At 44.0% G+C, this 15,528-nt stretch overlaps 1 protein-coding gene across 5 annotated transcripts in view; it reads right to left on the bottom strand.

The window, feature by feature from the left end:
* Gtf2a1l (general transcription factor IIA subunit 1 like) overlaps positions 1 to 14,285 on the bottom strand; it is a 38,140-nt gene extending 23,855 nt beyond the window's left edge. Inside the window, exons 1-3 of one of the 5 annotated variants that reach the window (XM_006985793.4) lie at positions 14,167 to 14,285; positions 11,826 to 11,927; positions 11,513 to 11,630 (exon numbers count right to left, since the gene is read on the bottom strand). In XM_006985793.4, coding sequence (XP_006985855.2) covers positions 11,513 to 11,630; positions 11,826 to 11,927; positions 14,167 to 14,187 — 241 coding nt within the window. In that variant the 5' untranslated portion in view covers positions 14,188 to 14,285. Of the gene's footprint in view, positions 1 to 11,512; positions 11,631 to 11,825; positions 11,928 to 13,377; positions 13,503 to 13,773 lie in introns of those variants that run through there. The other 4 variants (XM_042267616.2, XM_042267617.2, XM_076559243.1 and 1 more) reach the window with 4 other exon arrangements.
* Between the last annotated feature and the right edge of the window lie 1,243 nt (positions 14,286 to 15,528).

Genomic DNA, 15,528 nt, shown 5'->3' with positions numbered 1-15,528 from the left:
ATTTTTATAATGATAGCAAGAATTCAATTCTACAGTATAATGTAAAAATTTTCAGCATAATTATCTTATCTAACAATATTTAAATTTGCAAATACCTTTTCCCAATCCACAACCAAAAATTCTAATACATTATAACATTTGCTTTACAATTCCTGATCTCATTTGGAGTCTATACAAATCTTAATATGTGAGCCACATGTATTAGTTAGGGTAACTATTGCTTTGACAAAATGCCATGACCAAAGCAAGTAGAGGAGGAAAAGGTTTATTCAGCTTACACTTCCACATCACTGTTCATCACTGAAGGAAGTCAGGACAGGAACTCAAACAGAGCAGGAACCTGGAAGCAGGAGCTGGTGCGGTGCAGAAGCCGTGTTTTGGGGCTGCTTACTGGCTGGCTCAGCCTGCTTTCCTATAGAACCCAGGACCAGCAGCCCAGGGATGACCACACACAATGGGCTGGGCCCTCCCCCATCAATCACTAATTAAGAAGACGCCTTGGGCTTGCCGACAGCCTGATCTTAAGGAGACATTCTCTCAATTGAGGTTCCCTCTTCTCAAATGACTCTAGCCTATGTCAAGTTGACATAAAATAGCCAGCATACCACATGATTAAAAAATTCAATATCTGGCCATTTTCCTCTTGAGCACATGGATGTTTCCTGATGCTGTAACTGAAACAGTCCCCAAAGTCACCAAAAAGGCCAGTTTAGGCATTCCCTCCAGATCTAAGGTCTCTATAGTGTTTATATTTGTACCTCCTATAGTTTAGGAGTCAGAATCTCAAAGAAAGATTCAGCACTGACACAGTGCTCCATGATTAGCACACACTGGATACAGGTGGTGTGTGTGTGCGCGGGGCACAGTGTGATACTTAACTGCCACATGTTAATCGACAGTTTACAAAGGCAGTAAATTAAGATCCCCCCTCCCATACACACCAACAAGGAAAAATAAAGGATCAGGTGGCTTTGTGGTTGAATTCAACCATTCAAACAAGAGTTAATATCCAATCTCCTTAAACTCTTCCAAAAAAAGAGGACCACTTCTTCCAAACACTGTTTACAAGGCCACCATCACCTTGAAACCAAAGCCAAACACAAATACTCGAGAACAGGCCAATGTCTCTGAGAGACCTTGATGATTAAAAAAACAAACAAAAAAAAAAACACCTTAATAAAATCAAACCAAATGCAACAACATACCACACACCCAAGGAGCATCTATGTTTAGCATGAAAGAAAAGCTTATCAACTACAAGTCAATGTGGCATATGACATTAAAGAATGGAAGGAAACACACATCATCTCAATTGACAGAGAAAATGTGCTTGGCCAGGCAGGGGTGGCGCACACCTTTAGTCCCAGCACTCGGGAGGCAGAGGCAGGCGGATCTCTGAGTTCAAAGCCAGTCTGGTCTACAGAGCAAGTTCCGGGACTGCCAGGGCTACACAGAGAAACTCTTTCTCCAAAAAAACAGAAAGAAAGAAAGAAAGAAAGAAAGAAAGAAAGAAAGAGAGAGAGAGAGAGAGAGAGAGAGAGAGAGAGAGAGAGAGAGAGAGAGAGAGAGAGAAGGGAGGGAGGGAGGGAGGGAGGAAGGAAGGAAGGAAGGAAGGAAGGAAGGAAGAAAGAAAGAAAGAAAGAAAGAAAGAAAGAAAGAAAGAAAGAAAGAAAGAAAGAAAGAAAGAAAGAAAGAAAGAAAGGAGGGAAGGAGGGAGGGAGGGAGGTTGGGAGGAAGAAGAAAGAAAGAAAGAAAGAAAGAAAGAAAGAAAGAAAGAAAGAAAGAAAGAAAGAAAGAAAGAAAGAAAGAAAGAAAGAAAGAGAGAAAGAGAGAGAGAAAGAAAGAAAATATGCTTGACAAAGCCTTTTTAACATTCAGTGTGTGTGTGTGTGTGTGTGTGTGTGTGTGTGTGTGTGTGTGTGTGTGTGTACATGCATACGACAGAATACATGTGGAGATCAGAAGACCACTTGTGGAAGTCTGCCCTCTCACCCCACCGCATGGGTTCCAGGGACTGAACTCAGGTCCTAAGGTTCGGTGGCAAACACCCTGACCTGCTAGACCATCTGGTCGGCCCTCTATGTCCTTTCTTGATTAAGACAAACAAGGCAGCCAAATGGCTCAGCCCTTGCCATACAACCCTGACTACTTAGGTTTGATCTGCAGGACCCACTCACATAAAAAGCCAGATGTGGTAGCATGAATCTGTAGTCCTAACACTCTTGTAGCAAGATGAGAGGTGGAGACAAAAAAAAAAAATAAAAAATCATCCAGAAGCTCAGAGGCAAGCTAGCCTGAAGTACATAGCATGTCAGAAACAAGAAAGTCCCTGCCTCTGGGAAAGAAGAAAAGTAACACGAAACTCCTGAAATTTGTCATCACACACACACACACACACACACACACACACACACACACACACACAGAGAGAGAGAGAGAGAGAGAGAGAGAGAGAGAGAGAGAGAGAGAGAGAGAGACACTCATATATTGTGCATACACTGATACATTAATAAGTAAATTTTTAAAACTCAACAGTTTACAAATAAAGGACATCTTCTCAAGATAATAAAGGCTATGGGGACTGGAGGAATGGCCCAACACTAAGAATGCTTTGCTTCTCTTCCTGAGGACTTGAGTTCAGTTCCCAGAACCCACATCAGGTGACTCTCTAATGTCTGTAACTCGGGCGCCCTCTTCTGGCCTCTGGAGGCACCTGCACTCACATCCATATTCCCACACAGAGACATACATATACACACAATGAAAATAAACAATAAATTGTTTAATGAGTAGGAAAACTTACAGCTGTTTCTTAACAAGGAGAGCTAAAAGCTTTTCCTCCAAGATCTTCCATAGGATAAGGGGCCAACTCTTGCCACATCTGTTCAATACTGACCCAGACATTCTAGCAATATTGTAAAAGAAAAATAAAAAGCATACAAACAAGAAATGTGAAAACAAAATTATCTCTATTTTCAAATGATATGAACCTTCACACAGAAAACAACAGAGTCCACAACAGAATAAGTGAGCTCCATAAAGTTTTAGATTCAAAACAATCTTTAAAAGGTCAGTTATTTTTCTGAATAAAAACAACCTACTTGAAAAAGAAATCAAAATGTGTCAGCATCTAAAAAAGCAAAATACTTATGAATAAATTCAGTCAAAAAGGTAAAAGATCTGTACTTCTAATTTAAAAAAAGAGGTGTTTTTTTTTTTTAATTAAATTGAAGATAAGATGAGCATATGCCTAAAATCCTTGCACTCAGAAGGCTGAGGCAGGAGGACCACAAGCGTGAGACCCATCTAGGACACACAGTGTGTGATTTGAATGAGAACGGCTCATACGTTTGAGTACTTGGTCCCCAGTCTGAGGACTGTCTGGGGATGTTTGTGTGTCTCTGGGGGTGGGCTCTGAAGTTTCGAGATTGCTCATGCCATTTCCAGTGGCTCCCTTTCTGTGCCTTGTGGTTTGGATCAAGATAGGAGCTCTTGGCTGTTCCTTCACTTCACCATCATGGACTCCAAGCCCCTGAAACTGTACGCCAAATTAAACACTTCTTAAGTCGCCTTGATCATGGAATTTTATCACAGAGATAGAAAAGTAGCTAAAACACATGGCGACAGCCTGTCAAAGAAAGGAGGAAGGCAGGAGAGGAGGAATGGAAGTTAGAAGAGAGGGAGGAAGAGAGACAGAGGGAGAGAGAAGAACTGATGGATTTCAGCAGACGCAAATAAAGATACTTGTACTCGTGGACTGACTGAAGTAACTGATAGTGTTAAAATGTCCATTCTACACAAATCAAGGCAATTCAGAGAAAACAAAATCAAGGCTCGGTTGATGGTTCAGCAGGTGAAAAGTCTGCTGTGAGGAAAACAAGAGGACTTGGGTTTGGAGCCTCAGAACATGTAAGTCCAGAGTCCCTATGCTAAAACAGGAGGCAGAAGCAAGAGAATCCCCTGAAGGTCATGGGCTAGCCTGGTATACACAGTGGCAATGAAGTCTTCTATCAAACAAGATTGAAGGCCAAGACTAACAGCAGAGGTTGTCCTCTGTCTGTATGATGACCTGCTCATGATCATGAATGTACACACACACACACACACACACACACACACACACACACACACACAGACTAAAAGAAAAATAAAATCGAGGCATCACACTTCCCGTTGAAAGATAACACTGTAAAGCCAGGCACAGTGGTATGCACACCTACAGCCCATATTCAGGAGACTGAGACAGTGAAGATTGCTTAAAAACAGAAGGGGAAAAAGAGTTCAAGCCCAGCCTGAGCCTTGGCTTAAAAATAATTACTTTTTAAAATACTATTACAAAGCCATAGGAACTAAAACAGTTTGCTACTGACATAAAAACATATTGACCAAGGACTGAGGAGAGAACCATATAAAAGCCAGGTGGTTGGGGCTTTTAACCCCAGCACTGGATAAGGCAGAGAAAGTGGACCCCTACACCAGTGACCATATACCAATGAGCCCTGTCTCAAAATACCAGAAGTTACCCTCTGGTCTCCTCATGGATGTATATATACATTCACATACCTACACACACACACACACACACACACACACACACACACACACACACAGAGAGAGAGAGAGAGACAGACAGACAGACAGACAGACAGACAGACAGACAGACATGCATACTAAGATCAGTGGGGGAAATTATGGAGTTGTAAAATAAATTCAAATGTGTTTGATCAACAACTCCAACAAGGCACTAAAAGGGACAATGGGAAAGAACCATCTCCTCAAAAACTGGTGTTAGATTTTTCAAAATATTGATTGGCTACATGAATTTTGAAAAATATTTCCTTTTGTGCCCTGATAAGTACACCCCACATGCTCCTTTTCTGAGATGCATTTCTCTTTTCACACTGAACTTGGCATTTTAGTGATATATATATATAAAATCAATTGGAGCAGACAACATCTTTTCCCGATGTTAGAGGTCATTATTTCAATTTTTGAATACTGAATCCATCACTTGTATTATAGGAAATATTTAATTTTTATCTAAGTTCCAAGATGACTTGGTGGTTTATACCATCCCTTTGTTCATTTTCCGTGTCCACGAGATTACAGATCTATGGGGTGCCCTCTTGTCCTCATCAACAGTCTCTCCCATGATCACCCAAGCATTGATGCAGCAATGAATGGAGATAACAGTTTTTCATAGTTCACAAGCTCCCCAGTTGTTCACACTGGGATTTGAGACTGGTATAAATTATCCCATGCCTTTAGGTTAAAGTTTGTGGGATAACTTCCAACTATGAACTCACCTCCTTCAATAAATGTGAACCAATTCAGAAAAAAAAATGATACTTGGAAAGCTGAATCTTCACATGTAAAATAACAACACTGAACCTATCTGTTATGCCATATACACATACACAAAAAAAATTAACTCACACTTAAAATGAAAAGAAGATGTAAGCACTAGACCTGAGCCTTAATACTCCCAGAAGAAGACATCACAAAATCTGGGACTGTACAAGAATCAATAGAACTTCCGTCACTCAGAACTTTGTCACTAGGACAAATGTCTAGGAAAAACAAGATGGACTGATGTGGTTCACCGTTTCAGTCCATTGTGTTGTCTGAAGTAAGGCTAGCAGTGATGGTGGAGAGGACATGATGGAACAGATATGCTCACACCGTCACAGCCAGGAAGCAAAGAGGAAGCCTGCCCGAGAGCTTCCTCCTTCTTACCCTTTCACCCTCCTCGGGGCCCTGGCCTCCAGGTGGGACTGTGTGCACTCTCGGGATGGACATTCTCCCATGGGATAATCATTTCTGAGGATTCCCACACTGACCCAGCCAGAGGCAGTTCCACTCAACTCCAGGCTTCCTCTCTCCACGCAGTCAGGCTGACACATAAAATTAATCATGACAGGCTACATCAGACGAAAGAACTTGGGCACAGCAAGAGGATCAGTCAACAAAAAGGCAACATGCAGCTGAGAAAATGTCCCCAAGCCATATATCTGATAAAGGGTGACTATCCAAAATATGGAAAGAATTCAGTAGTAGGAAAACAAACAACTCAGTGTGAAAATGAGCAAAATATCTGGACAGACGTTTTCCAGGAAGATATAAAAATGGTCAACGGACATCTGCAAAGGAGCTTGGCCGCACTGCTCATCGGAGAAACACGAATCAAAAGGGCAGAAAGGTGGATGTAGGGCAGTGGTGGTGGTCTGCCTACGCCCCCCCCCAACACACACACACACACACACACACACACACACACACACACACACACACACACACACACACACGGCCGCGATTTTTATCACCAGCACAGGACTTCTAGGAGATACACCTGACCCTATAAGGATGACTATTGTAAGAAGAGATGAGGGGTGATGATGATGATGATGATGATGATGCAGAGAAAAGGAACCCTGCCCCTTCAGATAGGGTCTGGCTCCTAGCCCAGGCAGGTCTGGCTCCTAGCCCAGGCTGGCCTGGCTCCTAGCCCAGGCTGGCCCGGAAATCACTTATGTAACTTAGATGGTCTCGCATTCCTGCTCTTCACCCTTTTGCTGGGATTACACTGTGACCCCACACCTAGCCCCTGGGCTTTCTAGCTTTCATAAAACATGAAAAAACAGGCAACACAAACGTTCTATAAGTCTATACAAACTATTTCTCAGATTCTAACAGCGAGACTCTGTACATCACTACAACACAGATGAACCTAGAAGACTCCACACCAAGAAAAAATGCTTTGTGTCCTCATTTACGTTTAGAATCTAAAAAGAAAAGGATCAGCAAGCAACTTGTCACCAAGACCGACAACTGAGTTTGATCCTTTGGAAGCATGGTGGCAGGAAAGAACTGACTCCTAAAATGTGTCTTTGACTCTCATGTGTGTCCCATGGTGTGTGTGTGTGTGTCTGTGTGTGTGCGCACGCACGCACGCACGCACGCACACACACACACACATGCACATGCTAAATAAAGGGTTTTTTTATTTTGAAAGAAAACATGCCAAGATAAAGAATAAAATAGGGGGTTACCAGATGCAGGGGAGCAAGACCTGAGACCTGGCCAGAGTGTCTGACATCTAGAGGTGAAATGTGCACCATGAGGCTCATTCTTACTACTGTATCATGTTTGAGGGTTTTGCCAGCAGTGTAGATTTGAGATTCTTGCCACAATTTAAAAAAAATGACTAACTCAAAGATGATGGACACTCTAATTAAATAACCTACAGCAACACTCTATGCATATCATAACATCATGCTGCCCGGTTTAAATAAACAGAGTAAAATTTTAGTTAAAGCCAGGTATGGGAGCTGGGGAGGGCTCAACAGACAACTGTGCTTACTACACAGGTCTGGAAACCTGAGTTCGAAAACCAGAACCCATGTGAGGGTAGAGGGAAAGAACGGAGTCCACAAAGTTGTCCTCAGACCTCCAGACACTTGAGTGTGCACGCGCGCGCGCGCACACACACATACATACACAATAATAATAACACCAATAACAAATTGTAAGTAGCTACCACACTGGCCAGGCTTCTATGTGGGTCTGGGGCTCTGTCCCATCCTGCACACAGCAGGTGCTTATCCACTGAGCCACCTCCCAGACCAAAATCCATAGTTTAAAAGGCTCTTGGAGGTCCTCAGTTATTAAGAGAGCAAAGAAATCCTGTGACTAAAAAAAAAATGTTGAAAACTAATAACACAGGCTATTCCTAAGAAGTGGAGAACACAGCCAAAAAATATATATATATAACAAAGGAAAAGCGTGCTCTAAAAACAGAACTGACAGAAGTAAATGACTTACTCAATTGTGGATTTTGTTTGAGCTCGTTATCAAAAGAGATAAAAAGATTGTAGCAGTTTAGGTTATTTTAATCAGGCTTTTTAAAGCCTACCAGGAGAAGATACAATTAAGAAGTACTTCAGTTTCATGAGGCTCTTTATTTGAGACTCTTATTGAAGGAAACCCAGAAATTAAGACAGATAAGGACAGGGTCTGTAGCATACTCTCTTCCCCAGCCTCTTCATTGTGAATTTCAAGGAAGAGAATAAGAAAAACTGTCTTATTTTAAATGTAATTATTTCTATTATTCTAACCTCCAAGACAGAATAAAAAAAGAAGGCGCTGAGTGAAAACTAGCTAGATCCAGACTTCGTTGGGCTGTTTTGTGATTTAAATCACTGGTAATGTTACCATCTTCTGGGCAAAATGGAGTATTGCAATTTTTGAATGACAAGAAAAATGAGACGTTTTTAACTGTGCTTTTGATAAAAGACATTCAAATATTTTCCTCCTTCTTATGCCTCACACCCTCTTACCATCCTCAGTGAAAAGAACTCTCAGGGTCATTGGACTGAGACACAGAGACTACTTAACCACGCACAGCAGCTTCAACCTGTACTGCCAGCTCTCAGAGCTGAGGCAGAGGACAACTGAGCTCCAGGCCAGCCTGGGCGATAATAGTCAGTTCAAGGATAGGTTCCTGCCTCAAAAAAAAAAAAAAATAATAATATATATATATATGTGTGTGTGTGTGTGTGTGTGTGTGTGTGTGTGTGTGTGTGTGGTGTGTGTGGTGTGTGGTGTGTGTGGTGTGTGGTGTGTGTGGTGTGTGTGGTGTGTGGTGTGTGTGTGTGTGGTGTGTGTGTGTATGTGTGTGTGGTGTGTGTGTGTGGTGTGTGTATGTGTGGTGTGTGTGTGTGTGTGTGTGTGTGTGTGTGTATACACACACACACATATATGAGATTTGCAAAAGGCTCAACAGAGTGGTGGTGAAGGGGACGTCCTGATAAAACAGTAGAGTGTGAAATGAAAGAGCTAAAGAAACAATCGCTGATAAAAAATGTTTCAGCATGTCAGCTTCACAATGACTCTCTCATGTGTGTATGTATGTGTGTGTGTGTGTGTGTGTGTGTGTGTGTGGTTTATACACATGTGTATGTGGCATGTGTGCAGTATATGCATGTGTGTATGGTATACACATATATGTATGACAGTGGATGTGTGTGTATGCAATCTATGCACATGTGTGGTATGTGCATTTATGGTGGGTGTGTGGTATATGCATGTCTGTGTGGTATATGTGCGAGATATATGCACATGTGGTATATACGTGTGTGGTTGGTGTTTGCGCATGGTAGCTGCACATATATGCATGTGATACGTGTGCAGTATATGCACGTGTGTATATATTTTCATTGGCTACAGGAGAACATCCAGTGTCCTACTCTCTGCCTTGTACCTTTTGAGACAGAGTCTCTCACTGAATGTGCAGCTAGGCCAGAGGCGGCCAGCAAGCCACGAAAATCCTTCCCTCTCTCCACCCCTCACAGTCTGGGGTTAACATGCTTGTAAGGCCACAGGCGGGTCTTCACATGGGTGCTGGGATCAAAACTCAGGTCTCACGCATGCCCAGCAAGTGTCCTTACCACTAAGCCATCTCGCCAGTCCTCCTATGACAGACCCTCACGGAGCATATCATATCTTACAGGTTAGTGAGATAAAACTTGTGCTTGGTAATTCATCATGCATTCACTGATTTATTTCATTTTCATCATTGCTGTTGTACTTCAACTAATTTTGAATGGAAGGAGTGTGGCAGGATGGGAAGACTGAGAACATCAAAGAGGAAAGGATGTCGCCTCATCCCAGAGCCCAGCTGAAGCCTCTTGAGAGCCGAGAATCAGAAAACCCAGCCCAGGAGCTGGAGAGATGGCTCAGAGGACCCAGGCTCCAGTCCCAGCACCCACATGGCAGCTCACCACCATCTGTAACTCCAGTTCTAGGAGACTCGATGCCGTCTTCTGGCCTCCACTGGCACTATATACATAACAGACATGGTGCACAGACATGCATGCAGGTAAAACACCCATGCACATAAAATAAAAATAAATCATAAAAAAAACCACTATGGCTCAGGATCAGGGTCTGGGGAAGGGGCTGCAGGCACTGTGTGGATGGTGACCAAAAGTCCCTGAGAAGCCCAAGAAGCAGGCCAAGGAGATGGGTGGAGTACATAAGGCACTGTGGGGGAGGGGAGGAAGGGAAGAAAAGAGAAGCCAGCAGCAAAGGCAGCGGGGAAGGACGTGGCCACAGGAGGAATCGAGAACTCGGCCATCAGTAGGCTCTGCCTGGATGGGGTGACCTCGTCCACTCCTCTTTAAATATCTGGATGCCTGGCCATCACTTCTTTGCTGCCCGTTGCTAGAATGAAGTGCTGTCGGAGCCTGCTAACCACTGTACGACATTTGGTAAAGATAAATAAATAAAAATCATAAAGTAAATCCAGTCTCAGATCCTGCCAGCGCCTACTGTTCATCTTTGCTCTGTTCTGAATTGTGTGTCACCTTGAATTAAACTCATTTAAAAGGATATATGTGTGTACACACACACACACACACACACACACACACACACACACACACACACACACACAGTCTTTTAATAAACCCCAACCCTGCTTTGAACCGCCTCACTCTGGAGTCTTTTCTGCACTGTAGCCAAGGATCTCGCTCTACCTGAGTTGAGGTCCCTGACTGAGGTCCTCAGCCCGCTTGGGTGGAGGGTGCAGAGCGCTGTCTCTGTCCCTGTGGCCACTGAGCAAAGCATTCTTTTGTCTTCACCGTGGCTGACATGACATGGGGAAATAAGAATTTCCCCAAACATACGAAGAATAATCTACTTATTAACGACAACCTAATCCAAATACCACCCTTCCTTCTTACAAACACTTCTACTGAACTTCAACCAGCACTAACAAATAAAATCTATTTGTATGTACACACCCACACACATGTACTCAAGCAGCCTAGAGCTTACAGGGATGAGGAAAGAGAGGAATGAAGAAAGGCCAGATAGATTAGTATCCGTTTGATCTTTTATTAGTCTTTACCGGTTTAAATTGACACACATAAATCTGGGCAACATTTTTCCTTAAAAGCAAAGGTCTAGATTTAGAATAAAATAAAATAAAATGCATATCATTGATCCCTTGCTACTACTTCATATAGTCAAAACTATAAGATAGCCTGAATCATCTCCATATTCTTTTCACTCTGTCTTGCTTCCAATTCAATAATAGATTTGTAATGTGCAAGGGAGGGAGGGAAGGGGGAGGGGAGGGGAGGGGAGGGGAGGGGAGGAAGCAAGCACAAGCATCTACCTTTCCCACTGTTACTTCAGCAATGATGGTTGGGTTACACCCTCACAACACCCAGTTGACTTCTCAGAAATAACAGTGGACGCTGTAAACTTACAAACTATATCACCTGTTTCTCTCGAGCACGGGATTGTTAAAACTAGTTTTATTAATGTGAGTTTTTTTAAATAAACTATAATAGCTTATAATAAAATATAAACTAAAATGAAATATACCGTGTCCATCTAATTAAATCATCTAAAGGTGAGGCCCTCTCTATCTTAAGAACATCAATTATCCTGACCAACCAGGAATTTGTTCTGAAAACAGAAAAGGTCTTTGATGATTCTCTCCAACCTGTGGACTGCAGCGCCGGTAAACCATGTGGCAGCTGAAGGGTGATCAGGGGCGAGTGGACACTACTTCGGAAGAAGTCCTCCGTCGCTTTAGACTGCAAAACTTTGGTCTCCCAGAGCTGAGAGGAAAAAAAAAAAAATACTGTTTTATTTTTGTTAATAGTGTTTTTAAAAAACACTAATACTAGTTGTTGTTGTTTTCCCTAAGCATCTGAGCTTTCAGTGGACAACACAAGGAACATATACTAACACATGCTAACGTATTATAACGTATCGAGTTTTGAAAACGAAACAGGAGAGACGTGAGCACAAACCTTCTTCAAGTCTTTTAACACCTGCTCTTCGATGCCCTCCTCGGCAAACAGGTCCCGCACACCTTCAATTACGTCTTCAATCACAGACCGGTAGAGTTTGGGCTACACGAGAGCAACTGTTAGAGGCTTTGGTTCTCAAATTAGAATGCACTTGCCTTAAAAGATATGCCGATGGGGGCGGGAGAGGTGGCTCGCCGCTACAGAGCTCTTGCTGCTCTTGAGGAGGCCCTGGGTGTGATTCCCAGCACCCAAGTCAGTCACAACTCACAACTGCCTGTAACTCCAGCTTCTCCTAATCTCCTGTGCACATATCCCCACGCAGATGCACACACATGCACACACAACTAAAACATTAAATCATTAAAAATACACTCTCCAATCCTCGGTTTGAAGAGAACCACCACCATGGTTACTAAGTACGCCCTGCCCCCGGTACGGTCTTGGCTCTTTATAAATTGTGTTCACCGTCTGTCATCCCTTGCAGGCCCCTACCCACAAGGCTGAGTCACAAGGCTACAGCACACCTGGGGGTGATCTCACAGATGTGCCGGGTGTGCTATGCTCATCCGTCTTAACGTTCGTGTATCTAACCTTCCTGTTCCTTTTGGAAAGGAAAATTGGAGGCAGCTGGGAATAAGCCCCTGTTTTCAATCTACCATTTTCTCAACGTAAACGGACCATTAGAGAACCACCACAGATGTAAGTGAACTTCAGCCTTAAAAGCGGGCCACTCAGAGCCCACCCTGCTTCCAAAGTAGATGTGGAGAGAGGGCTGTCCTAACCCTACCCCTGCGTCCCGGTGAATGTCCCGTGACAGTCACCAGTAAGTGCACAACGAAATGGAAAGTGTTAAAATCATGCCATGAAACAAAATCAGGCAGGGTCTACCCAGAGTCACATTTTATACCACCAGCACAAGAAACATGTGAAATATACTCGGCCCTTCTGTTCTGCATAAAATGTGTCCTGCCTAGGTCTCCCATGCAACAATACTGATCCAGGTGAAGGCCACAGACCACGTGGTCAAACAAGAACTCCGGTTGCTCTTACTCTGGATTGCCTAAATCCAGCCCAAATGAAAACCGTGGACTGCTTTTTCACGCTTCCCACAAAAATACTCTTGCTCCAGGAACAGCGCATTTTCAACTAATCCTTCCAAAGATCCAGGGTAAGTCTATGAACAGGCCAATCAGTAACATCTAAATGTTAGTCACAGGCAGACCCATTAAGACTAAGTGCTCCCAGATGAGTTGCTTCTTTTAAAACAGTCTACCCTGATAAAGGCTTCTAAACTGACGGCTGGGTTTTAATCCCAGCTAAATGATCACAGTCTAAGAGCTGGAGGGAAAAACTCCTAGGGCTAAAAACATCTTTTAAGATCTTCCCTTGGAGTGTAACAGTGGCTGTCCAAAAGAAGCCAATAAAATACAATTTTCCAAAAGCGAAGTAAGTATTGAACGTAGTCTCTCTTGTAGGACTATCGTTAAGCTTCATATTGCTTTCTCTGTGTTATCTTTATTAAAACTATATATAGTCTGGACCTCCACCTTACCTGCGTCTCTAAAAGAAAGCATATTCTCATTTGGCAGCCACACTCAGGCAAACTGGTACTTTACACTTCTTAAAGCATCATAAAATGAACATACATGAGTATGTCTCTCAAAATGGAACCTTTTTGTGCTGCATAGATACACATGGAATTTTACAGACACAAACCTCATTGTCTTTCAGGAAATACATGTGCCTCTGTTGATACTGGTTTTGCCCTTAACTTGGGGGCTCTCACTTTGATGGAGGGTCTAATAAGCGCTGTTTTGCCGGTAAAATCTCACTGTGAGGTTTTGGAACCCTCATGGCAGTGTGTGGGGGTTTCACATTTAAGCATTAAGATCTTAAGGGACACGGAGAGGCAGGATCGTGGGGCAGCAATCCAAATCTCATCACCTACCATTCCAGGATAGGGAGCAATACAGCGTGAACTCGCTATGTCCTAATAAAGAACTAGATTTAGGGCTGGTGTTTGCGGTGAGAGGAGGCGGTGGAGGGATCCAGAGTCGGAAGCCAGCATGGGGTTACTTTACACATTTAAAAGATAATAAAGAGGAAGTGAACGTGGAGGAAACCATCCTGATGGAGGGTGCTCTGCCGCTACACAGTTTCTGGGCGCCCTAACCTAGGTAGCCTCAGTTGGAGTGGGAAGCACAGCTTTTTCCAGTGGGACCAGGGCCCACGTGGCTGTCTTCAGCTTCCTCTAACCCATGGTGAGACGGGGTGCCTATCCAAATCTGCGACTTGTCATGGAGGGCCAAAGGGTGTCGGCAAAGCCTACCCGCCTCCTTACCACCAGGTTGACGAAGGCCATGCCAGCGGCTCTGCGCCCGACCGTTTGCGCCTGCGCCTGCGTGGCAGAGAGTCGCCAGGCTGGCTTTTGAACCGCGGCGCTCGTTGCTGCGCAACCGCGAGGCCGTTGGGGGGCGGAGCTGAGTAGGGCGGGACAAGAAAGGAGGCTAGTGATTGGAGGGATGGCGTTTGGGCGTGGCACGGGTGTGGTAGGCGCCTGACCAGCTTTAGCAGGCTAAGGCAGCCTGTGCATTGGCAGGTGGGGCAACTTCATCTTTGAAGGATGTAGGGAGAAGAAAGAAGGCAGATGCGTTATTTCTGCTTTTATCAGTTTGTCATGCCTCCCCCAAACCCCGTTCCCAGCTGCGCTCCATGCTGCTATACAAAGGTGTGACGAGAGCCACACTCTTCTATAACTAGCTGTTGAAGTGTGGGCCAAAGCAGCGGCAACTTCACCTGGGAACCTGTTCAAAACACAAACGGGAGCCTTAAAGACGCTTGCTCCCAAGCCTGACCCGTGTCCTAGGAGGAAAGTAGGGCTCTAGAAGCTTGTCCGCGGACCTCCACGGGTGCGCCTGCGTGAGCAGGCCCCCAGACACAATCCATGTATCAACCCATGGAGAAGAATTAATACAAACAACTAAGGACCCATAAATGCAAACACCTCTCCTGAATCAGAGACTGGCAACCAGGGACCCGGCACACGGTGACTTCAAAATGTTCTTCGGATGACTCTGGTGGGCGTTAAAGTGAGACCCGCTGTCCTAAGACACGCTCCACATTGGGTCCACATTAACATTACCTGAAGAGCTTTTTCTTTTTAAAGGTTTGGTGCCTGAGTCTCCCCCAGAGCATATGTTTTTAAAATGCAGCGAACATGGAGACCTACGGTTTAAACCAGGTCAGCTCAGCTCCCCAGAGCAACTCTTTTGCTCCTCAGGCAGAAGTCTCCATCTTTACCCTGTAATTATATTCTCTCCTAACCGCCCGCCCCCCCCCCCCCCCCGCTCAGGCATGGAAAGATTTAACTAGCTAAAGCTGAAGATGGATTTAAGCACACATAACCCCACTAGTTCAACAAGAAAAGAGCCATCTACTTCCGCGACCCTGCCTTCAAACAGCCTTTTTGATCTGAAGATAGATCTCCGCCTAACAGATGGTTATGTGATGATTTAAAAATCCCATCAGGGTTTAGAGTTGACTGCTTATTTGCGAGTGTAAGGGCAGTAGAGCTGTGTGTGCTAGCCCACTTGGAAGTGGCTTGCCTGGACCAGGTGTAAGTTTCTAGCAGCTGATTCATTTGGTGTCGTTTAGAAGACTTTCCCCAAATTGAAAAGTACTGGAAATTTATTTTACAAAAAGC

This window comes from Peromyscus maniculatus, chromosome 22 (assembly GCF_049852395.1).
Source record: "Peromyscus maniculatus bairdii isolate BWxNUB_F1_BW_parent chromosome 22, HU_Pman_BW_mat_3.1, whole genome shotgun sequence".
NCBI lineage: Eukaryota > Metazoa > Chordata > Mammalia > Rodentia > Cricetidae > Peromyscus > Peromyscus maniculatus.
Note: the sequence above shows the minus strand (reverse complement) of the source record. Positions and strands in the feature narration are given on the sequence as shown.